Source organism: Melozone crissalis, unplaced genomic scaffold (genome assembly GCF_028551555.1).
Source record: "Melozone crissalis strain CALT ecotype California unplaced genomic scaffold, PUWL_Pcris_2 ptg000006l_1, whole genome shotgun sequence".
NCBI lineage: Eukaryota > Metazoa > Chordata > Aves > Passeriformes > Passerellidae > Melozone > Melozone crissalis.
The window spans coordinates 6,780,902-6,807,531 of NW_026535784.1; the positions used below are offsets into that span (position 1 = coordinate 6,780,902).

General features: G+C 37.0%; 1 protein-coding gene across 8 annotated transcripts in view; it reads left to right on the forward strand.

Annotated features, from left to right (window-relative positions):
- The window catches only part of KCNIP4 (potassium voltage-gated channel interacting protein 4), a 389,782-nt gene that overhangs the window by 273,235 nt on the left and 89,917 nt on the right, over positions 1-26,630 (forward strand). Inside the window, exon 1 of one of the 8 annotated variants that reach the window (XM_054295937.1) lies at positions 24,590-25,136. The exons of 6 other annotated variants lie outside the window; for them this stretch is intronic. In XM_054295937.1, coding sequence (XP_054151912.1) covers positions 25,025-25,136 — 112 coding nt within the window. In that variant the 5' untranslated portion in view covers positions 24,590-25,024. Of the gene's footprint in view, positions 1-24,589; positions 25,137-26,630 lie in introns of those variants that run through there. One more of the 8 variants, XM_054295932.1, reaches the window with a different exon arrangement.

Consider the following 26,630-nt stretch of genomic DNA (forward strand, 5'->3'; position numbering starts at 1 on the left):
TGAGAAATCATCCCTGATAGAAAAGCCTGTTCTGATGATCTCTTCCTTTTTTTAACACTTTTCTCTTAGAAAAAAATGCTTTGCCAAATATTTGGAAGTTTCCCATTTAGTTTTATAACTCACCTTTATCAGGTACGTCCTTCTCTTTTCTCTGGTTTTCTGAAGCAAAGAGGATATGCAGTAATACTGAATGATTTTACTTTACATAAAGTTGGTCTTTAGTAGTTGTCAGCCTATGTAAAATGTAATAATGGAAAAAAGGCAAAAAAAATCTGGCTCAGACAGCTAAACTATTTTTTTTTGTTTAAGTCATACTGTGAACTTGGAAAAATGTTGATCTGACAATGATGAAAAGAAATAATTACACCACAGGAAAAGTTGGTAGCCATCATTCTAATGCTGCCACATGCTGCTTCCTTGAGGCTGTGGGAAGGAGTTTAAACAGTTTGATGGTGATATTTGCAGATTAAAAATCTGTAGCTAGGTCATGTTCAGCACCTTCACTGCTGCTCCTGCAGCTCACATATGATAGTGTGGGACTACCTAGGCTGCTATTATGGCTCTGAACCTGTTTTCTCTGGACACTGATACAATAAAGCAATGATACTTGAGGAGTGGTATTCAATCAAATTCCTAATTTTAATAAACTTCATGCTAGGCATGATGATTTAATAAATTTTATCTGTCCTAAAAGAAAAAAGAAATCTGATGCTTAGGACTTACTAGTTTGCAAAAATAAATCACTATTCTGATAGTTTACAAGCCTCAAGTTCCGAAGTTATATAAAACTAGTAACAGCTTTCAGTCTATAGGCATGTCTCTTCCTGATCCAACAGAACTCTAAAGAGGAAACTTAGCTTAAGCTAAAACAAATTGATAAAGAAACTGGAGCCTTTTTGTATGTTGAAAAGCTAAGATTGTATTTGAATTATTTTTTCAGTGTGTTCTGGGGTTTCAGTCAGTTGAAACCAAGTTTTCCTGAATTACTGTTTCTTACCATTTAGTTTCTCTACAGTTAATCAAGCACTTGAGATAAATAAGAAAACTTTCCTCTTTCAAGCTTGTAAATGGTAAATGTTTCCTGCCATTACGAGGAAGCTCAATTTTTTTTTTTTTTTAATAGTGTTAGGAACAAGATTTTGCAAATAATAAACACGTGCTATAGCTTATCGGGATGTGACTGAAAGCATACTAGAGTATGTTCTGAAACAATGATTGCAAAATATTGCTATTCTTATGTCCTTTGGGTAATTTTTAGAGTAAGAATAAAGGCTATTTTTAATGGCAATATAAGAAGACGAGGAAGTGGGGAATGCAGTTATTTGATACTGCTATTTAAAACCCTTCAGCTAATGCAAGTGATATGAATTTTTATATATTTGTATTTGTCTTATGACTTTTGCCATTTTATTCTTAGCTCATAATTTGGATCAATTGCATTAAGATATTGTAATGTTTAAATGTTAAAATAGTTTTGGGTTTGTTTCTCTTTTTAGTCATAATTGCATTCTTGCATCTTACATCTTGCAGTCTTAAGGGAGAAATGCCAGTCTACACTCTATTTAAATGTCCCATTATATGAGTAATGCTCACATGTAAATGGCCTTTGGGGATCTGTAGATTGGATTCTTTTGTGTTGTTGTTTATAGTTTCTAAAACTATGACGAGCTGAGCCACTTAGAAAAGCAAATCCTACTTTTTTACTGGAGTCTGTACTCCATGCTCTGTTTTGCTTTGTGTTCACTGGAAAGATAAAAATGAGGAAAAGACTGAGCCACAATCTCCTCTTGACTAACATTCTGAAAAACAGTGAATCAGCATAATCACTAGAAGGAGTTGACTTTATTTATTCAGTTAAAGTGTTACAGAATCTGGGCCCATTTTTCTTATTTATGTAACATTAGCAGTGCACTAAATTAAAAGAGCAGAACAGCACAACTAAAATATTTGGAGTGTATTTTTTCCCCAAGCAGACAATCTTGTTGGAAACTAATGTGCATTCCAAAAGTCAGCTTGCTATTTCTCTGAAGGTGTTTTTGGAGGAATGCAACATAGAGTAAGTTATCAGACTCTGTACTCTTTTTGCTTAGCAATAGCAAAACCAGGTTCTTCTGCATCACTTGTTAGAAATGTGCACGTAACCTCACACATGCTGCAGTTAATAGATAAGCACTGCAGTGTTAAACAGGCTTTATGGAAATAATGTGGAATTTTGTAGGAAAAAAAGTGGAGCAGAAAGCTACCAGTCTGTGACCATCAATCTTCATCACAATGTTCCTGAGATTCTGAGAAGAGTCAATAAACTAAAAGCAAAAGCAGACAGAAAAAATGCTGTCAGAGAAAAGAAGACTGAGGTGTTAAAAATTGGCAGGCATGGACTCCTTTGGTACTTTAGAGAAAGGACTAAGCTTGGGAAAATAACAAAGAAATAAACTCATTTTTAAATTTTCTATTCTTAAGCTAGAGCAGTAATAAGAAGGGGTTATGAGTCACAAACAGAACCCCTCATGATAGTGAATAGGAGAGATTTTTTCCACATTGGATGGTAAACAAAGTTCAAAACAAGTTAGAACAACAAAATTATTTTTAGATAATGTGCCTTTAACAAGTGAAAAATATATTCTTTGCTATACTTTTAATTTTCTAAGATAAATTTAATTGTTTTTAATCAACTACAGTTGATTTGTGGGAGTGGCAATTAGTGTCATCTTTACATGAATTGATGAGAACTTCTTTGCTTTTGTAATTCACTCTAAAATTTTGGATTAAATATAATTAGCTAGCCTCTTTTGTAGCATTTCCAAATATTTAGATATCTTGCCTCATTAATATGTGCTTTTGATTTTGGTGTGTTTTGATCATGATTCTTTCTAATATTTGGGGGTTTCAGTCACATGCTTAATTTACTCAGCAGCAAATTTCTTCATCATGCTACTCTGTGGAATGGAAATTATTCTGTTCATGTATCTTGAACCTCTAGAAGTACTTTAAGTATAATGAAACATTAAGTCCCACTACTCTTTTATACTCCTGTAATCTAGCTGATCTCTAAAGACTATTGTAAAACATATCAATAAGAGGGCTGTAATTAAAAGAAAAAGTGATTGTGAATTTCTTTGAAAATTAGAAGGTTTTTTCCAAACAAAAAGGGCATCTTGGAGTAGGACCTATCTTATTTATGTCGATTGCAGAAAAACACATCTTAGGAATGGGTCTTGGAAACTTTAGAAAGCCCTACTTTCCACAGAAGTACTTTGTCAAATTCTTCAGGTAAACCCTTGATCCTGCAGCTCTTCAGGCAGTAATGCATCTCTGTGACACTCTCCAAGTTGCACCTAAACTTCTAACTATGCAGGCAGGCACGGAATTCAGCAGCTCTGTATTTCTGCTCCTTTCTGTCCGTAGGTAACTGTATCTGAAAGTGTGCTGGCACTTGGCATATTATATCAAGGAAATCACAGTTTGGTGGACAATGAGCTGGATAAACAAAAGTCTGTTTGTATCTCTAGGTTTAGTGGATAAAATCGGTTGTGTCCTACCTGGAGGCTGATGACAAGGAGAGTCAGAAGTCTCTCCTGAAGCCTGTCCTGTTTCACAGCTCTGTCAATAACCTGCAAAGATATTTGCTCTCAACATGATTGCAGGTGATGTCAAAACTGGGAGAGCCACTCTCCAGAGAGACCTACACAGGTTGGAGGAGTGGGCCAGCAGGAGTCTCATGAAATGCAATAAAGAAAAATGTCAAGTCCTGTGCTGAAGAAGGAGTATGTAGAACAGTTCTGCTGGGAGCAGCTCTGCTGGAGAGCATCTGGGGGTCCTAGTGCCCAGCAAACTGAGTGTGCTGAGGGGTTCATTGCTGTCTTGAGTAAGTCTGGGCTGGGAGCATTCACAGGAAGGGTCACAGCCAGTGGGTAGATTGAGGAACATGACTGACTTCATTACACTGTATCTGGAGTGCTGCATCCAGTGTTGGGTCCTCTAATACAAGGTACTGATAAACAGAAGTGGAGACCCTTAATCTGGTGAAGAACTGGTGTATTTGTTTCTTGATATTTTCATAACATGCAAACTTCTGATATAATCTAGACTAATTTTGCTAGTACAAAGCAGAAACATATCTCCGTTCTTCACAACAGCCACAATCATTTCTAGTGTCCTGTTTCATAAGAATGAATTTTGAAAGTTCTGTTTAAACTTAATTATGTTTAATAATGTAAATCTGAGACGATTCTGCTTTTCACTGGGTAAAATGAATTCTATCATTAATTAATTCTCTTGTATTCATTTAGAAGAGGATTTTACGTGCAGTTGTAGGAAAATAGCAAAATATACTTGCTCTTGTCTAGTTTAGCAGCTAATTTAGCAACCAGCACTTTTTGAGATCAATGGAACTGGATGCTGCCCTTAATTCTGTAGCAGAATCTGACCTCCAACATCCAACCATTACCAGCACCCCTTGGTGTCACCTGTGCTCTCTCTGCTTGTGTTTCTTCTGCTAGATCAGAGCTGCTCATAACAGCTCCACTGTCTTCATACCACCCCTGGCACTGGGAAAGCTTTCATAGCCTGAGGGCTGGTGTGGACAGAGAGTGTTCAGAAACTGTATTTTATAACCCTTCCTTCTCTTGGGCAACCTAGGATGTATTTTGAAGCGTGCCAGCATGCATTCCTGCAAGCTGAGTGTGTGAAGCTGTTAGTGTGCTTTGGTCTGACTGAGGGCACGTTGAAGAGCTGTGTTTGACAGCAGGAATGGGCAGAAGCAGCTTTGCTTGATCAAGAGAGCAGAAAGAGTGATCTGTGGGTGGTAGAGAATACCAATGAACTGCAGAGAGGAAAGAATGGTGTTATCTCACAGAGGAAAGAATGGTGTTATCTCACTGCCATCTATTCATAATGAGGTGGATTCGATATGGAGTGTTTGGGGTTTCCTTGGGAAATTTACTTTGTTCAAAGTGTGCTAGCATCTCCTGAGGGTGTTAATGAATTTACTAGTGTAAATTTTTATGGTCTAAAATACCAGTACAAAGAGATCTGATGTAGGATTAAATCTCACCTCTGTATTCTAACAGCAAGAAACTGTACGTGTGCTTTAAGCCTCCATTTTCCTTCATGTTTTCAGGGCATTAACCTCATATCTCATACTTCTTAAAGAAAAATAAAGATCATTTAACTGGTCTGTGACTGTAGGAAGTGTTGCTTCTTAACTACTTTCCATTAATGGACTTAAATTTTCTGTTCTTCATCATTGTCTGGCTTTGCAGATGTGATCTGATGGGCTTGCCAGAAAGCTCACTTTTTTCTTTCTTTTTTTTTTTTTCCTTAAAAATAAGTTGGGTGGGAGGAAGCAGTTTTGGCAGTATGAAAAGGAAGTTCAAACAAGCATCAGGGATTGAAAGGGATGGGCGGCTTTCATAAAGGAGATAAGCCAGGAGCTGATGCTTTTCCCAGCACAGACAGTGCTCCCATGGATGATGTTCCAACAGGGGCTGAACAGGCAGGTGTGCTGATGGAAAAGTCACTGTCAACCATCCACATGTCACCAAAGAAGGTGATGTAATGAGTCAGGTTTAGGAGGTCAATCCAGAAAGTCCAGTCAGGAACAGAAGAGAGAGAGACATGGACACTTCTAAGAGGTTCAAAGGAAATGAGGACAGATATGGATACTCCCATGATGCACTTCAGGCAAGATGCCCAAGCTTGAGCTGAACTAGACCCCCTGGACCCATGGAATTGGGTAGGGCATCCCAGGTGAGGCCATCAAAGCCTTAAAAGTGCACTTGTGAGCCTGGCTCTGTGCTGTTAATTAATCACCCTAATTAGTTAATGTGCTTGGACTATTTAATTTTGTTAAATTGTCAATCTGTAGGTTGTGACAGAACTCTGCAGGATGCTGGTTTCACACCCATAACTGCGAGGGGCTGACAGGAGTGGCCTCAGGTGGTGATGCTCCTGTCCTGCTGTGGCTCCTGCAGGGGCACCTTCCAAGGGAACTGCTAAGTTTCAACAAGGAAAACAGGTTAAAGGTGGGAACTTTGTAAGGTCAAAGCACAGATGGCAGGTCTGAAAAGTTCTTTTAGTTCATAATCCAGCAGAAGGGTTCAATGGCTAGATATGTAGCAAAAAAACAGCCCTTGCCTCGAAAAAAAATAAAGTTTTGATGCACTCCATTAAAGTAACTCAAACAACCACTATTTTATTTATGAATGAATATTGAATGCATAGGAATATAATGTACTTTCACTAAATGAATTGTACATTTTGATCATTAGATATTTTGGCTTGGCTTTTCAGCAAGATTTCCCCTCCCTATCATGGTGAAAGAAAAACAATGTAGAAATAAAAGTGGTGTACTTAGTGTATTATCGTGATTTTCAGCTAGACAGGTTGACTACTGTGATACCCAGTTAAAGGAAATTTTATTGACTGACTTTTTCCATCCTTTAGGAAGACAAAGAGGCTCCTGGTGCCTTATGCATTATTGGAGCCACTCAAAGTACCTGCCAATTATTTGAAGTAATGGAAACAAGGATACTTTAATTCTTGCTGGTACCTGTATAGCTCTTACAGAATGCCTAGCTTCTTCCTGCCAGAAAGTCCCCAAATTTACTCTTTATAATTATTTTACTAGTAAATAGGGTTAATTGGATCCTGACTGGCTCTTTTTATCACAGTAAGCATCAGAAGGACAGTTATGAAGTGTACTCTGGTACCTGGCTTATCATTGGGCTTCACTGATGAGACAGTCTAGGGTTTTGACAAGGATTTGTGAGTCTCCTGGTATGTCATAAAGATCAAGAGAGATTTGTGGTCTTCATTAACACCTTGTCATGCTGAAGGCTAGGTGTGTGTTTCACATCAGAAGATCCTATCGCAGCCATTAAAGCTGTCTCCTTTCTTTTCTCACACTCTCAAGTCAGTTGTGATAACAACACATCATTGCAATTTCTTAAAATCATTCCTACTCTTGTGTCAGGCTGATATGCTTCCTTTGAGGCAAGTTAGTTTATATAGGCAATAAAATTCAAAGGTACTAATACATTCAGATTTATCTGCAACTTTCAGTATCATAAATCGTGGCATTTATACGTTTCTTTCTTTTACTTATTGAAGTCCTAGTAAAGCATATAATCATTTTGGATATTGCTTTTTCCTCTGAGAAACTTCTTGACAGTTCCCACACCAACCAGTGCTGCAGGTCACTATTCACAAGCTATGGCACTCTACCTGCAGCGCTTTTCAACAGCAAATTTTCTTATCACCTTCCCTCAGCAAAATGCTCATATGAAATTTAATGCATCTCCTCTCAGACAACGTTGAGAGAGTGCTACTGGATTGCAAGGAAATCTTTAACAGCATTTCAGTAATGTTTTCTTTGAAAAAAACTTCATCTTTTTGTTTAAATAAGAATTGCTGTTTCAAATCACTACACTTATGAGTTACTATTTGGTTTGTTTGGTTACTATTAAGTAACCAAAGATGCCCCATTGTAAAACATTGTACTTGAATTGATTACTGAAGGAAATCATAACCCAGAATAGAGATAGGTGCACATGTTCTTCTCTTGTTCCAGTGGGTAAAAAATAATTTCCATGTCTTTACAGAGCTGACAGTCCTCTCTTTGCAATTCTGTGTATTGCAAATCTGGTATTTCTTGCTAAAATATCAACACATCTATTATAGATGTTCTCTGGTCAGTCAGGTAATTTCTATTTCTAACTATCTTTTAAAAGTATATGAATTATGCAGTTTACTGGGAGGAAACTATTCTTATCTCATATGAGAATCTGAATTTAAGATGCATACCATAGTTGGCACAGCAAAAGTTCAGGGTGAACATAAAGTTTCATTAGGAAATAGGACTCATAAATTATGTAGCTGATGAATAATAATACAGTTTATTTTTTATTAGAATATTAATAAGTAATTGGCAGTAACAGCCAAAAGATCTTTTAAGAGACAGCTGAAACATTTCAGCATTGTCATTTAAATCATTAATACCACATTAATTAATTTAGATGTTATTATGATTACAATTTATTTCAGATTTGTTGATATCTGGAGATATAAACTAGATTAAAAATTCATAATATTTAAATTAATTAGACACCAAGCTCAAAAACTAATTCATACAGCCCATATAAGCATGTGCTTTGTTAAGCTATGGGTTGATGGCACAATCTAACTGCAGTAGGTGAAAACAGTAATTCAGTTGAAACAATAGCAACGTTATTTTTGATGCTTACTGATGTGCAGGAATTCATACACTTTGAAGATTTTCTTTGAGGTATTCAGAAAAATTAAATAGGGAAATAAATTCCTTGAGTTGGATTGCACACACTTTTTACACTTTAAATCAGAATAACTTTTTGGTCTTTTCTATCATGTTTCATTTATCATCCTAAATGTATCTTAGTGCTGTCTCCAATTTTGAGGCAATTGAGCAGAGAAGCCATGAGGTTCAAAATGATATGGTCATGTTGAGAACACTGGAATGGGCTCTGAGCAAAAAGCAGTTTTTGAAAACTTTGATTTTCCCAGTCAAACATACCATACTTGCTTTCAAGAGAGTGCCAATAGCAACGATCCTCCTTCTCTGCCTTGTTACCCAGCATGGAACTTAGCAGAAAAGAGTGATCCACACAGGCAGGGTATGCATGAAGGAAGAATGGAAAAGGGTTATGAATGTCAGCTTACAGCAAGATAACAATCAACTCTTGTAAGAAAGGAACTTAATTATAAAATGCAGCTAAACAGCTGAAAAAATCCTTTCAAATAGAATTTATTAATAACTGATTTTTTTTTATTGATCAAATATATTACATTTTCTCAGGGATATTTCATTCATTGGCAATTGGTTTTGACATAAAGATGCAGTGGGAATGTATAGAAGTAATACATAATTTAAAATATATTTATTTTTCTTAAGCTGATTTTTTTACCTACTGCATAGGACAGTGAAATAACTCTACTTAAAAATGTATGATTATTTATGGAAATTGTTAGTGTCATGCAACAGCAGAAAAGACTGCATTTGTTTAAGTATGGATATGCTGCTGCTAAAACAGCTGGGGTTACTGCACTTTAATTATATTAATAATAAGAATATAGAGAAATGGAAAAGAGTATTCAAAGCTTTGCACAGTTCCAGGTTGGCTCAGTATTTGTAAAGTGAGTGGTCAGGTCAGGATTTCTCTTCACAACACCATGATCAAGTTTCTGTTCTGCATTTGTTTAGTTAAATGCCTCATAAAATTTAAGGCAGTTTGGCAATATACTTGCTGGAATGGATGAAAGGGAGTATAAAAGAAAGCCACTAAGCTATTGTAGAAAATAATGTTTCCTACTATATTGACCATGCTGCATTCTCTACTTAAATAACCATACTTACCTAATAAAACATGCCAGGATGCATACTAAATGTGCTAGGAGATTGGATAGTAATGAGTAAAAATTCTAGCTGATTAGACAATTGTCTTTTGAATGTGCTTTTGTGTGTACCAGCAGCTGTGCCCAGACCTCTGCAAGAATGCTCTTGGCTGGAAGTTGGAGGCATTACATTAGTACAAAGTTGGATCAAACTCTACTAAGTTGAAGTAAAAGGCAGAGAGTATATCAATATTAACAAATATTGATATCAGCCTGGTAAATTTAGGCTTTCTTTTTCATTTTTTTTCTTCTGGGAGGGCCAGTAAGAAATCTGTGACTCACCATAATTGTACTTGCTGGGAGGGTGAAATTGCCCAAGTCCAGATATCACTCATTTCCCATTGCTTCTGTTAAGGAAAAAAGCAATTCCCATCCCCAGTGGAATAGTAAATGCCCCGGGGAAAGTGAAAAATCTCTAGGAGAAAAGCTTTTCTTTTTCTTTTTTACTTTTGCATTTTCCAATGGTCTTCAGTCAGCTGTTACTGATTGCCTGGCTCACTCTGCCCGTGTATTAGCAATACAAGCTGGTATTTCCTAATTTGTATTTAATGCTTGAAACACCATAGCATCAAAGGATCCTTGTTGTGATATTCAGCATGTAAGGATAAAACAAAAAAACAATTTTTCTTTTTATCAGTTATCTTTGTGTTTAGTAGCAGAAATACCATTTTCAGAACTGGTATTCAGCAACAACACCTTGCTACATATAGAACTAGTTTCCTTATTAGCAGGTGGCTAATAAGGTACCAAACAAAACTTCTTTGCTGTTGCAGTACTTACCTAGCAGAACGTATGAACTGGAAAGGACATAATGCCTTGACACAATGGCATAATACTGTGCCACAACTGCACTGCAGCTATCTTAGCAGAGATGAACATGTACAGAATAAGATGTAAAACCACACCTGAGTTTTAGTTACTTTGCTTTATTAATCTGAAAAAAACTAGATTAGAATAAGGCCTTTTAACATTATTTTTTACTTCATTAAAGCTGTTTCACCTTTCAAGTCAAGTTTTCTTCTGCTAGTTCTATTTGAAGTGAGAATTTTAGACTCTGTGCTGCAGCCTTCACTGTGCAAAGCTATGAGCACCAACCAAGGCAGTGACAGATAAAGCACGGCTGAGAAACTAACAGGATTCTTTTTAGCCAGATTGATTCTTCTTTATTGCAAAGACACCTTAAGGAAAAAAATGACTTTATAGGAGGTCCCCTATAACTTTATAACCCCCTGTTATAGGAGGGTCAATACTCCACACTGGCAAGTGGTACATTCTGGAGTCAGAGTTTATTCAGAACAACAGCAGCAGCACATCACTGGAAGAGGATAGTGCAGTGCTACTGCAGTGCTAGTGAGTTTAGAGTAAGAGTTTACTGCAGTGCTAGTAAACATTGCTGACTCAATACTGGAGTTATATATGCTCCAATATGTACACACTGATTTTAAGTAGACTAAGGATTACATTTGGGGAGTTTGTAAGCTAATTGTCTAGGGACAAAACTTAGTAACTCTGGTAACTAAGAAGAAAGGACTTCTATTTTAATTAAATTTTTTTTACTTAAAGAATTTCATCAACTGTCTATCACTGCAGCTACTGACAAATGAGGAAGAGCCTATTGGAAAGGGTAGGATATGCTTCAGTTATACTTAGCAATTCCAGAGGGTGAGCACTATCGATGTTTTTTAAAATAAAAGTAGGATCATCAAATATTACAAAGTTGCATGATCTTCATTGGTTTGTGAGCTAGTCCTATGGAGGTTTTTCAACTAAACTACTTTAAGCTGTTTTTCTGTTACTTTCCTGCAGTGCCCCATTGTAAAGCACAATCACTCTTATTTTGCTAACCAGCAGAACGGAACAGCAGAATTAAAAAAGCACAAGCAGAACCATTGATGTGTCAGCAGTGGTGTCTGATGTGTCCACAAATGTACAGAATTGGAAACCAAACTGGTTTAACTATTAGCATAAAAAGGCTTTAATTGGGGGGATTGTGATCTGCAAACAGATAAAAGAAAGAGTGGTGGTAGTGGTGGTAGAAGGAAGGAACAGCAAACACAATGAAGATATCTGTTCCGTTAAATTTAGAATCATTGGTATTTGCAATGTTTCATTTGCAACTTGGGGGGCAATATAAGGAGATTTAACAGATGTAGATAGTAACTTTTATAGAGTCCTGGATGCACAGCTAGAGTGATTACAGCTGTATGGAAACGGCTGTTCTTAGCTCTGAAGGAAAAGAAAACAATAGATAAAAGATGGCAGGCTGATGAAAGTGGTGTAATATTTTATAGACCTAAGTCCTCAAGATATTGCAGTGCAACAGCAATATAAATCTTCTTTGGTACTTTTTCTGCAGGAGACCAGCATTCCAAAAATGAAAAGTGCATTTATTAGCTTCTGTCTCTTATGGTATGTACAAACAGACTGCTGGTTGTGTGCAAGTATTTTGTGTTCATCTTATAAGCACAGTTGTTGGTTAATAGGGCTTAGATCTCCCTTCTCAAACATTCATGATCTATTTGTTTGTACACTAAAAGTTATTATGAAGTAGAAGATATTTTCTTGTACTCCATGTGTAAACTTTTTTTTTTTGCAGAAGATGAATTTTTTTTTACTTACAATGTAGCCTTGAATGGGAAAATGAGCACCTGTGTCTGTGTAAATGCAACTGCTGAGAGAAAGAGTTTGATTTCTTCCAGGTCTCAAACATCCTCATGAGTAATCACAGCTTTTCAAGGAATTCTCATTCCCCAGAAACCTTGAGCACAGGCAGCCTAAATTCCTGTCTGGGGGAGACACTTGACAAATGTGCGCACAGAAATGTGCAACTATTCCTGGGACCACGTGTCTCATTTAAATGTATTTATTCTTTGCAAAACAGCTCTTGCTGTAAAATGCTACAGATAGCCCTAAAGCATTAGACATTCATGTGTGGTGGTACTGCCTTTTCTTCCTTTGCTTCAGGAAAGCTGTACTGCAGAGATCATTGAACACATCATCAAGACTGGGGATAGGGATGCAGATGGGTCTAATACTCTGGAGCCTGTCTGTGACCCTTTTCCTCTTTTATAAGTGGGATAAAATTTACCGTCTTGTCAAATTTTTTCTGAGAATTTCTACTCACTCTTACTGCTTGTCAGCACAAGGCATATTCTGAAATATACTCATTTAACCACCAGGAAATTTAGAAATGCAGAAGTGAGCTGAACACCATTCCTTCATGGCTATAGTATGTTAACTTTGTTTTCACTGGAGATTGGCATTTGCAGAGAGGCTGAGGTTGTTGTGACTGTTCCTTTACGTCTGTGTTTTGCTTTTTTCAAGTGGCCTTTTGCTGCTTTATGTCCCTGAAGAATATAAAACTACCTTAGTTTTTTGCCATTCCATCCTTTTATTCCTTACCTCCTTCAGAGATACTCTGTTTAAATAGTACCTTGGGGAAAAATAGACAGTGTCTTGAATTATTAAGGATTTTTTTGAGAAAAATCTTGAGAAATATGTTTTCCTAAACCTAATTATCCATAGATAATATTTCCAATACAGTCTATCGTATAGTGGAATTTGGGATGGGGGGAAATGACTGTATTTATTCAAATTGTGTAACTATTTTAACTTTTCTTCTCCAGCTACAATAAGATTTATAGTTCTTAACTTAATATCACTGAGAAACTTCTTTGGGGATCAGTAATTCCCTCACTCTGCTAAAAGAGAAACTGAGTTCAACAAATAAGGCAGCAAGTGTTGCTTAACCTTTATTGCAGTTGCATCCCCTTTCCCCCAAACAATTAAAAGCAAAAGAAAACAATCTTCTGGCAGTGAAGGAGCCAGACAACCCATGCATTCTGCTGGTTTGTGCCTCAGAGTAGATGCCTCATGTATCTCTTTGGTGTGTTAGATGGTGTAATTCACTAGGAAGGAAAAATGTACTAGACTTGAATTCACCAAGGGAATTTACCAGTTGGATGAACACCATATAATATAACATTGATTTATCCTTTCAGCTGGGATCCAAATCAGAAAATCTAAGGGGTAGCTTTCAGAGGCACTAGTTCTGTGAGCATATCCTGCATGCTTGTGTTCAGAATTGTAAATCAGAATGAATCACAAGCCACGTTAAACATGCAGAGTTGGGCTGGGCTGTGTTGTTTTGTTACTGTGAGCTCAGGGGCTGTGTCTCGCTGAATCCCACACAGGAAGAAATGCTGGTGCTGCTTGACTCCTGCACCTCTTCACACGTGTCTGGTGTGACAGCAAGTTGTGGTTATTTCTGGCAATATCTTTGTGCTGGTTATGTCAGTTAAAACCTGCCCAGGACTCATTTCCTTACTTGCTTGGTCTTTCATCATTAGATTTGGCGTTTGTTCTGAGCCTGCACAGCATTGCCAGTCTTGATTGTAGAAATGAGCACTGCTGGCAAGGTAATTTGGGACAAAAGCTCTGATTTTTGCTTGTTTGGGGTTTTTCTGTCAATTTGGATTTTGTCTCATTTAAGATTATCCTTGAAAGCTCACACAGTACCAGGTAAGCACCAAAGCAAGCGCAGAAGTGACAGCATGCTGTGGCCAGGGCAGCAAACTGCCAGAGCTGTTCAAGCAGCCTCAGAGCAGCCTAATTATTCTCAGTCCAGTGCTCCAGTGAAAGACAGCATGTGTCACTGTCCTATTAGCAAAGAATAAGTTTGAAACAAACTCCAGTTGCAGTGAGGGAATGGGCTGAGGTCTGGGCGCACTTCTAGGGGTACCTCAACTGAAATTCCAGCTTCTGAGAGTGAAGGGATGCTCAAGTTTATTTGCTTTTGAGGGATAAACAGGACATAATGTTTCTAAATAATTCCTATTATTTTCATGAGGAGAGGTTGTTAATGAAATGCTAAGGCTATGGTTGGCCTGTCATTATAGAATGTTGTTCATCACTAATTGAATACCTAAAAACTAGTTATTAAATTTTTTCTATATAACTATTTTGCCTAATTAGAATGAGTTCAGAAAAGAGCAACTTGTTTGGAAGCTATGGAAATTACTTCTGAGGAGATTAAAGGAATTAAAATTCATAGCCTGGTGTGCAGATGATTACTGGGAGAGAGGGGATGATTCCTAAGTATTAATGACAGTAAAAATATTCTTTATCTTAAAAATGGCGGAGAATGGATTAGAAATCCAGCCAGTTCCAAATCATGTTTGTTTATCAGGAGGAAGACACGAAGGCATCTCATTTATGGGATTTGAGTTTCACTATGTGCACATCAAGAAACGTGGAAATGATTCACAATTTCTCATTGGAAGTATCTGCCTATCTAAACTATAAGTGTGGATTGTATAGAAGGTGTGGTAAACCCTGCAAAGCTACTAAAGAAAAATTTGATCCCTGCAGCAGCATAAAACAATCAAAAGTGGTATCTGAAGTTTTGTTGAAGGTTTCTGTAGGTTTCAAGATTGTGTTTCTGTATTTTGTCACTTCCCTCATCTACAGGAGCCTCATGATGATGTGCTTAGTTGAGCATTATAATGCTTCCTCAGGGAATATCTGCAACCTTCCTTTAACTTACTGAAGTGATAGGTTATTGTAAGCTCATTGCTCCTTTCAGGGTTTGGTTTTATCCTAAAGCTGCTTTCCAATTTGCCAGAACAGCAAAATTGCTGTAGCAGAAAAATTTCCATTGCATTCTATGGATCCTCAAATATCATTGTAGATTCTTGCATTGGAAAAGGGCTGTGAGCCACTGTGTTGTGTGCTGAAAAATGCCAAGTTATGCCATTTCTTTCAACCTCTTCCCCATAAGCATTTTTTTTACTCTCTGTCTTTTGTAGAATAATGGGAGTCCAGTTCACAAAAGCTTTAAATTTCCTGAACTGTTAATACTCTGCCTTACTTATAATTTTAATGGCAGAATTAAAAGGCTTAAGGAGCCTCTGAGATTGTCAGAGTGAAAGCTCTGGATGAAAAGAAAAAGATCAAAAATTTTGAAAAGAGAGAATACCTCTTTTATTTAAGGGACTACTCCTTTACCTTTCAATGTGGAGATCATATGCATGTATATCCCTGTATCCTCATCCATTTCTTCTTCTTTCTCCTACTATCATTTATCAGGAATAAATCTTTTTATCAGAAGTCACCTATATGTAGGTGAATTTCAGGCCCTACACTAAAGAAAAGAAAAAATCTTCATTGTCCATGTTACAACCCACCACAGAAGGCAAGGATAACCCATGTTCTTCTTAATAGATCTCTTGGGATTTGTTAGACTGAAACAAAACTGAATATGAATATATATATATATATATATATATATATATTTATTTATTTATTTATTTATAAATAAATGTGCGTAGGGTTTCTTTTAGAACAATTTGGCTGCAATGGAGAGGAGGTATGTAGCCATCTTGGCTATAAAAATAATAGTAATATAAAATCTTCAAAGTAAAATTTAAGTAAATGTAGAAGTTAAAAGAAAGAAAGGATAAAAATAGACAGATATTACCACACCTGGATCTGTGACTGAGATTTGATTGTTGCAATTTTGATGTCTGTTGGTAGAAGTGATGGTCCAAATCTTGGATCCATTGGGGATGGGGGAAGCCTGCAAAACACAAGTTTCAGTGGGTTAATGTAAACTCAGGGTCAGGTGGGAATGTTTTGCACTGTGTGATTGTCCAGGTTTAGGGCAAATTTGGGAGAAAACCTCTAAAAGGGGCCCCTCCAGAAAGCAAATTCACACGGCCCCTCCAGCCAACCGGTTCAGGAAGGATTCCTCTGAGAGAAGGGGAAAGAACATGTTTATTTAGCAGGCACAGCACCCCAGCACACAAAATGAACAATACTTGACGACACCGCTCTTTCACCACACTGAAAAAGATGAAAGATTCAGAAAGTCTCTCCTGGGAGTGGTTGCTCTGTTATTGCTCCCTCTGGCACTGGGAATAGCTGCTGCAGGCTACAAGGTGCAAACTCTCAGTGCAGGCTTTAGTGGTTCCAAGAGAGGGAAAGAAAAACAGCCCAGGGAAAAATTGGACTGTCTAGCTAAACTAACAAGCAGAAGCAAAAGCAGGAGCTAAGCAGGAGCAAGAACAAAGCAAGAGCAAAGCAAAAGCTGCACTAAGTACTGCCCCCATCTCTGTGTCCCACCGACCATTGGGGGAGTGAGCAGGCTGATAACAAAATGAAACTTCGCTCTTCAGAGCCAGTCTGGAAGGCACAGAACGTAATATCCAGCATAAACAGAACACACAACTGGGGATACAGGCACCACCGTGGGACAGTGATGTAACACTGTGGATCATGGGGCACTTTGGGGGTCACTGATGGTTTATGACATCTTCTAAGACAGGACAGCTCCCACGTCTGGCTGAGCCAGCTATGCCCCATCAGAAGGGATGAATACCCTCACCTCTAAGCGTTAATGTCCTGGTACTTACCTGGAAAGGATTTTTCACTTCTGAGTCATTTGCAAAAGGGAGGACACCAATATCATAAAAAGCACCAACTAGCCTTGCAGGATCTTCTCATTGACCTCTTCCCATGTCTGGCTCAAAACGCAGCTGTTGCTAACACAGGTCAGTTTGTCATGGCCATCCTCCCATGGTGGATGTGCACCCCCTCTGCACATGGGTGCTCACTTTGCATATGGTCACCAAGGCTCTCTGCACTTTTTACGAAAGGTCTATAGTTTTGAGTCATTAACCATTAACATTCAAGTCTCTCACGAGGTGATATGGACTAATTCTGAATATTGCATAATTTGGAATGGCAACCACATGTTGCAGAGCTGTAGTCAAACCTGTGCATATTTCATCTGTAGTACAAGTCTAATTATATAGAGCTAAGGGACTGTATCAGGATTACAGACATTTCTTTAATGTGCTGCAACCATGTAATAGCTCATCTTTACAGGACAAATGCACTCATTTTTTTAACAAGTACATCAAATGTGGAAATATGCCAGCCTCTTCAGCCTTAATATATAATGCTTTCTGGTTGCTATGGTGAAATACAGTGCTTCACCTTTGGAAAAGCCAAGAAGAGAAATAGAACATTTATTGTGCATGGGTTATTTTATATCAGAGAAAGATGCAATACAAAGAAACAGCTGCACAATAGTAATGTTCTTATGATTGTGGTTAGTAATTTTTTCCCCTTTTCAGTATTTTTTTCCCTTTGGTTTAGTTGCTAACCATTCATTGAACCACAGAAACATCTGTTTTGAAACAGAGGTGTTGCAGACGATAGGTTGACAATTTTAAATTCATAGTTGGGTTGGAGGCTTGGTGGTGAATATTCCTGTTTGTCACTAGAATATCATCTTTTATTACTGGCATACATAGTTCGTTTATTTTCTCATTCATTACCACAGAAAACAACTTCCCTTAGGAACTCATCCAAGGTCATCTAGCTACACAGCCCACAAATACATGGCTTCCTAGATGTATGGGCACACGTGAGTGGATGTAGTCATAATTTGGCTAACAGAAAGTGACTGAATATGGAGCTGTGAATGCTGCTACTCTGTTCCATCATTTCTACCAGCTTAATCTGTTGGCCTCCCAGTAGTTTTTCATTTCCATGAATAAAGTGATTGATAACGACATTCTCTTTCTTCAATGTATGATTACAAAAATACTAGTAAACGAAGAAACTCAGCAAGTCAGACGTTACCATATTTGTTGCAAATGTGAAAAGACTGAAGAAAACAAGGATTGTACAGGCAAAAAACCTGTTTTCTTATAAGCAGGAAAGCCGTATCTTAGAGGAAGGTGGGTTTCTATAGCTAACAAAATAGTTGGGTGTGATTGATCCTTAGTAGTTCCATTAATACTGCACTTCTCCTGTGCAGATACACATTTGTGCTTAGAAATTTGGTAGTGGCCATTCCTGCTGCAGCAATTATGATTTAGTATAAAAAAACACCCCCAGGTCTGTAGGCTGAAGACACAGTTGCATAATTTAGAGGTAATTTCATTTGTCAAATAAGCCAGTAGGCTTTACAATAAAACAAACCAGAATTTGATTACTGACTATTACTAAATGTAATTTAATCTTGTTTAGGAAACATATAGCTGCTCTGTAATCCTTTGCTAAAGCTTACTAAATTAAAATGCTACTGTTGCTCCCATGGACATTCCATTTAATTTACAAACCACTTGTACACTAAGTATTTTATACATATTTGTATAACGTGCTGTATCAATTAGGTCTTTTGACAAATAAATCCACCTGTGCTATGTTATGAAGGGACTTGGCAATGGTTTTCTTGTGGGATTCCTTTCAGCTCCTTTTTTCAGATCAGTAATGGCAGCAGTCCTTTGATATAGATCAAAGCAAGAACAAAAGCTTAGAAGCAAGTGAGAGTCATAAGGTGAAAATGGAGAGAGGAAAAAAGAAATTAAATCCCATTCCATAGCCTAGAACCTTTATACAGCTGTAACTACAATATTATATTAGTGTAATTTACTTCTAAGTATGAGAGGAACCTTTAGAAGCTTGGATATCATTTTCTTCTTGATTACAAACCAGTGAAATTTTTCTTGCCATACAGATGTTGAATTTTTCCTTTCTCAGCCTGTATTCACTTACAGTCATTAAAGATCTAGGGCACTTAGTGTAAATATTAAAGATGATATATGAAACCTGACAAATTTAATCTCTCATAATTAGACTCTACCTTGCTCTTCTAGCTAGCAAATGTTTCCCTGTAATTCTACCTGGATAAGTAATCTGCTAGTGCAATATTGGGCTCTTGAGCAGCTGCAGTGCTGGTGAGATGAACAATGTGATTCCATACATTTGCTTCATTTTTCTAAGCATTTTATGAAAGTTACATAATGTTCTGTGATTAGCTGTAGCAGTCTACAAAGGAAGTGTTACACTCAAAGTTATTTTACCCTGAGACTAATTCTTGAAAAGATATGTGTAAAATAATTTCTTCTCTTGGTTCTTGAAATGCTTTCTAGTAGACATAGTTTTCTTCTGCAGATCAAAGATAGAAACTTTTATGAGTAGAAAACTGCAGTGCATTGCCTGTGAGTGAATTTCTCACTGGTTAAATAGGAGGATTAAGTTCATTATCCACCAGATAACTTTCTTAATAAGCTCGGGTTTGGCATGAACAGGAAGCTGAAGATATGCCGTTTATCTGACCTGTTTGTAGGTGCCCTTTCTGTGTTTATTTGGCCATTTCATTCTCTTCTGGCTGTCTAACATATCCCTCTGGAAGAAGAGAGTACAGAAAGAAGGGCAGCTAATTAATACTTCCAAATTTTGTTTCTATTTCTAACTCATCTGCAGTTTCCCTTTTCAGATACATTGGGGGAAAATATCAGAGTCTAATGAACTATTACTCCCAGCCAATTAAGACACACACACACACATTAATTGTTAACACTGTACAGATTTTAACACCTAGGAAGGCAGTAAAATTCAAGTCAATTAATGAGTAGTAACACATCCTTGCCTTGAAAATGGTTCAATTTTGGTCAGCCCCACTGTACATTAGACAACTGTAAATCCAGAATGTCTGCACAGAAATGAAAATCATTCTCAGTATAGAGAGAAAAGTCTGAAAAGACTGATAGTATTTACAAGCAGATGTTAAAAAGAGAATATAGTGAAAAGACATTAAACACATCAATATATTACAGATCAGGTAGGTTCTCTGTAAGAGTCAAAAGAAACTTGAAAAGATGAGTTTATAATTCCCAGTAAAAATTTATTGTAAACATTAAAATGAAAGTTATTTAAGAGAATTAAGGAAGATAATTAAGGGAATTAAAAGAAAATACATGCCATTTTACTGTGCTAATTACAATGACAGATATAATCCAAAACCAGGTACTGGCTGGGATTAGTATAAAAGAAATGTGATAATACCAGATAATTTTGAAAGGACTAGATAACCATATTAAGTTAGAGGAAAATTTTATATCCTTATATGCTAGTAATTGAATTCTTATTTAGGTATTATTTAAGTATTTCTAGAATTAGAGATTGTTTTATTCCTTGGTTATTCAATTCTTAGCATCCTGTTGTTATTCTTAAGCATGTGCTACATCCTTTGATGTGTTAAATTCGATGGAATTGTTGTTTTTAAGGGGCAGATTTTCTCTGTTCTTAGTCAACTTTGAAATTAATGAAATTTAATTTCCTATATATTAGCTTTATAAATAATATTTCTCAGTGTTTTTTTCTTCTTAGGAAAAACTGATGGTATTCTACAAGCATATGGCAATCAGATACAAAATGCACTTAGTGCATAATGCTGTGTCTTATTTAAGGTGTCCCTTTTATACAATTTGCGCTCCACACATAAATTATTCTATTTAAAATGATTAGAGTAGCCAGTAATTAGTTGGGATTGTTTGTGGAAAAATGTTGGGACTCCAGAATTGGATCATTCTTGTAGATGCCACTAGCTTAAACATATCTACTCTGTCCTGTTCAAAACTCACTTGGCATTTGTGCTTCCAAGTAATGTGTGTCTCCTCCAGCACCTTAGCACAGGTTCCTCTTGCATATTTACTTAGGAATGAAAAGTTTGTACTTGTTTTTATGCAGCCAAAGCTCTCTGCTCAACCAGGCCAATTGTCTTCCCCCCTGACTCATCTTTTAGCACATAGGGAGCAGCCTACTCCTGTGGCTGTAATATTGCTTCCTTAGGCCACTGCCAGCCTCCCTGAACTCCTTTGGGCTTTTAGGACTGCCTCCAACAGGATTTTCTAAACCTTATAGAGCCAGCATCTGTCCAGAAGTCCAAGATGGCATTTCTGCTGAGGTCCCTCCAGAGTTTTCTGAGAATTTCACAGTTTTTGAAATTGTTTTATGAGAATTTCTCTTTCACAATTGCAATACCTGAGATGGCCTGCAAGCACCCCATTACTCAGCAGGTCCAGTGGGACATCTCCCCTCTTGAGCTTCCTCACCAGCTGTGTCAGGAAGCTATCTGCCACACACCAGGGGCCCTCTAGACTGTCTGCTTGCTGCTCTGTTGGATTTCCAGGAGACATTTGGCAAGTTAAGGTCCCCCATGGTAACAAGGGCTAGCAATCATGACACTTCTCCCAGCTGCCTACAGAACATTTTGTGTGCCCCTTCATCCTGATCAGGTGCTCTCTAGCAGACTCCACCATGGTTTCTGCCCTCCTGGCCTTTCCCCTGATTCTCGCCCATGAACACTCCACCCTATTGTCACCACCATTAAACTCTGGATAATCAAGACTGTCCTAACATACAGGGCCACCCCACTGCTTCTCCTTCCTTGTCTGCTTCAAATCTTAATGGAAAAGAATTTAAGGATGGTGGAAGATGCAATGTTTAGATGGGAGAGCTTCATAACAAATTCTAGTACTTTTATTTTTCCCGCTGTGCAACCTTGCAAGGAATCACAAGGAAGTTCCTGTAAACTTAAATGTATTGCTCAGTCTCCACCAGAATGCCTTGCAAAGTCAAAAATGAGAGCTGGATGTAGAGAAAGAGAGCAAGTGCTTAAATATTATGTCATCCCCTGGTTTAATTTTTTTTCCCCAATTTTACATTAAAAATAGTGTTTCCTTTTGTATCCAGGAGGGATACATTAAGGAAAAAATATTTTTCTTTCAACAACTCTTAAAATTTGTTTGTACTGTCAATACAGGCACCACATAGAATGTATCAGACAAATACTTGTTTTCAAATTATTGAAAAAAATAAGAAGTGTGTAAGAGAAATTGCAATGGAGTTTGAATTTAGAAGGATAAGCATGCAAAGAATTGCTGTACATATAACAAAAAGGTTATTATCTCCTTATTCAATATTTATTAAATTTTCAAATATTTTGGGGCATAGAATTTTTTTAATTGAACTTCTTCCAGAAGAATTCACATCTCTAACTAATATTTATGTTTTAATCTGTTGCATGGCATATTGCAGGAAAGATTTCATGTATCACTTCCTTCTCCTTTCCACATTGTTTCTTATCCTTGCTGCTTTACTTACGAGGGTTAAGGCTTGGAGACTCACAAATTTGGTGTATGGTTCCCCTAACTTAGAGAACTACCATGAGAAACAACAGGAAAAGTCAATTTCTTTTTTTAAGGAAGTATTCTCTGAAGTCAGTAATCAGTTACATTAATTCAAATGTGCCTTCTCAGCTTTTTTTTTTTTTTTTTTTTCAATTTAAACATTCTTCTCTAAGTCATTTGCTGTGCAGGTAGAGTTGGCCTCTAAAACTCATCAAATTCATTATTTTTCTCCCTGTTGTCTTTTTTTAAGAGGCCCAGGCCTTTCTTCTTGTGTAAAAGCAGAAAACGAAACCTTGGCTGTGTCTGGGACCACTTCTTGCTGGGTGGCTTTCGCTTGCAAGTGGGTTGGCACCTTCCCTGGTGGAGTAGAAGGGCCTCTGCTCCCAAGGTGGGCAGCTCAAGAGCACAGGGTAGCCTGAACCTACTCTGTGAAAGGAGAATGTGGACTGACAGATTTATCCATTTTAAGATTTTCCCTGAGACCATTTATTAGATATAAATAAGGCCTTTTTCACTGCTGTAGTGTGAATGTGGCATTATATAGGATTATTGTTTGTGCGATATCATAAACACTTGTTCAAGCTTCATCACTGAAGAAAAAGAACACAAATTTGAGAGAAAGAAAAGCCTAAGTGGCAATGACCTCAAGGAAAAAATAGGAGATGAGGATGAGGTCAATATTAACATTTCAGAGCCTTAAAAGGAGAAGATTATATGCAGTACCTAGAATTTGTAAAGAGGTAACAAAATGTTACTTTTCTTTTCAGAGGAGAAGAACTTAACAGGAAAATTTATTGAATCATTAATATGGAATGTGAGGTAAAAAGTAATGACATATTTGGAAGGTGCAAATGTGGGATAGTGTATTTGGTTTGATTTATTTTTACTGTGCTTTCCTCTTAAGACTCTTTTAGCTTTACATGTTAATGGGACTGACACTCAGACTGAAAGCATATATAAATAATACAGTATTATTTCTGTATATTTCTGTATACTTTCAATTCTAATATTAAATACCCAGAAATGTAAAATCAAAGAATATTCTTGCTTATATATTGACTAGATATAACCTAAAATTAGCTGAAGCACACACATGCATTTTTGAATGAATTAAAATATATTGCTTCTGGAGTTCTGTTTATATTTTCCTTCAATGTGTACAGACTTCAAAAAAAAAAAAACAAAAAAAGCTGACAATAAACTGTAGAATACATTTTTCTTTTTCTACGTGGTAGCCCATAAGCAATAGATTGGTAATGTTACAACTTGCTATGCTAATTTAAAATGATAATGACTTTTTGAACAAAAGTAGAAATACCTGAGATTCTTGATAGTTAGCAAAAGTTTTTTCTAGTCAAAAGACCTTAGTAACCTGAGTAGTTGATACTGGACATCATTTATGTAATTTTTTTTTTTGGTGCTAGAAGATATATTTTAAATAATAAAAATTTCAAAAATACTTTTTTTTTCTGAGCCTTCTGTTTACCTTATATAGCTTTGTATAGCAATGAACAGGATTTATTTACATTTTTAGGATGTGCACAAGGGTAAGCATTTAGGCATAACCTTGGTTATGCATGTGCTGTGTAAATATTCTTTAGAGCGTATTCTACACACTGGATATCCTCTTGGTAATCACATTAATAAACAAAGGACAATTAGTTTTATACAAACTATCTAATAAATCAGCTGGAAATCTTTTCCCCTGATGTGTAGCCTGGATAAGATCTTCCCAGGAAAATGCTGAATACCCATTAATGTATATCAGAGTTTGGGGTTCAGCACTTCTAAGTTCATGTGCTGAGACAGAAAAGCAGTTTTGTTTCTTAATCAATAAAGAATACATTCTTCCTGGCTGTGGATCAGGAGTTTGGGCAGTGCATGTCTCCTTGACAGCGCTGTATTTTGCTAGCTGGCGGCACTGATCACACTGATGTGTATTTCTTTAATTTCTAGTCTCACTTTCAGTGAAGATTTAATTAGACTCTGGTGATGCTTTAGAAGGGGAAGGGGCAGCATTTCTCTGATCGTTGTTCTTTCTAATGCAGAGGGCGGGAGTTTCCTGACATGCAGAGTTTAGCACGTGAAAACACATGTGTGTCTTTAGCAAACTGTCATTTCTGAAACTTAACAAAAATGTTGCTCAGAGGAGCTGGGGAAAGGCTGTGGAGCTGGGCAGAGCTGCAGCCTCTGGGTCTGGGAGCGCTGGAGCGCTGAGCGCTGACAGCAGCGTGCTCCCCTGTGCAAGTTTCCAGAGAGCTTTTCCTCTTGGCGCTGACACAGCCCAGGCTCCTGCTCGACACAGATGTTCCTCCAGCAGCTCCCAGTAACGCCGCTCCTCGGATACAATGCCATGCCCAGAGCTTCGTGGTCCACCTCAGCCTCCTAGGAGGACTCGCTACTGAGGAAAGCGAATGCTCAGAGAAGCATGAGATGCAGGGCTTTATCTGATATTTTATCTCAGCTAGAGTGGCTGCTGAACTGCCACTGCTTGGCATAGTGGTGCTTTACACCGCTGCAAATTTCTTCAAAGCAAACTCTTGGTAAAATCCTCTGATTTCCCTCTGATTGCAAAGCGGTGTGAAGACTGGAATGATTTGCCTGTTGGAAGAATGTTGACTCTCGAGTGGGAGTCGGAGGGACTACAAACAGTGGGTATTGTTGTGATTATATTTGCATCTCTGAAGCTGCTTCATTTGCTGGGACTGATTGATTTTTCAGAAGGTAAAGTGGTCACTCACAGTTTGTGCTGTTTGTAGGTTTGGTGTGTGATCTGCTAAAATAGAGAGCATCAGCTGTAAGAACTGTGAAATGAAAAAAGTGAAAGCAACAGACTAAAAACCCTGGTTTGCTTCTGTTGCTTTTCCTTTGTTTTTGAAAACAGAAGTAGATGCTAGCATAAAATTTTTATTTTGCAATGAATTTACAACTGTGAGAGGATGTTAATTAAAAAAAGACTAAAAGAGTGAACAAAACATCTGCCAGTTTTCTTTGAAAGCTGTTCAATCCTACTGAACTTGATAGATTTTAGTTCAGTTCATGTTTAAAAAATGCTTTGCTCTTCTGATTTATGATGCAATTAGAGTTTTCTTCTGTATAAGTATCTGTGTTTTAAAAGCCTGTTTCACAGCTAAATGCAATACACTGTTATTACAGGATGAGCTTTAGGATCAAGCCTGCCGTACATCTTTTAAAAACAAGGCATAGATGCCAATATTAAATGTGTGTATTTAAAATATACATCATTAATATATGTTTTAAAATTCCTGTTGCTTGCTCAGAATCTTGTCTGCTCTCCATTTTATGGGTCATATAATTTCATCTACTCCCAAAGAGGGATTCACATAAATTTATTAGGACTTTTATTTCTATTAAAAAAAGAGGTTTTTTTCACATTTTATAGAAATAAGCTATTTCAGGTCAGTTATAACTGAGATTTTATGCTGTCAACTTTTCAAGTTTTTCACAAAATGTCTACTCAGTCACTGACACCCTTGCTCAAAAAATACTTACTTTTGTCATTATGTTTGCTCATGTCAGTCCAAACCAATCCTTTTTACTGGGTAACTGCTTTCAGTCAGAATCACACAGCCATGGGGAGTACTCCAGTTCTCTGAAACATTAACTTTTCATCATAGAATAGGATCTTTGATGGATGCAGATTCACATAATCACCTCATAAAATTGTTCAGAGTGCTGATAAAATTTGAAATCTTTAGCCCTTATATAGTTACTGAACTACTGAAATAAATCATATTTCAAGCTCTGTGTGGGGAGAATATATATTTGCTTTTTTACTATATAATGGTTTTGGAATTACTTTTTCAGTTCTAAACAATGGGTAATTTACTCCTCACAGCAGTGCTTACTTTTTGGTTTTTAATACTCTGGATGTGTAACATTTGTGACATGTAAAAAATCATCATGGTTATGGATTAGCTTCAGCTTTATTACATATGGTAACAAATAGAGAAAAAAGATTGAAATGCAATATTGCTCTTTTTTTAGCATATGTAGAGTTAGAGCCTTTTCGTGGTTTCTCACTGGTATTGCCATTAAAAGGTTTTATGTGATTTCAGATTTATTAAATTACTTTAAAAAAATCCTCCTGGTACAAATTACTCTGATGTTAATAATAATTTCAAGATAATCTATCAATTGAAGTACACCTTTTTGTTCTAATGCACCCATTAGTGTCATGGCATTTCCTCACAAGAT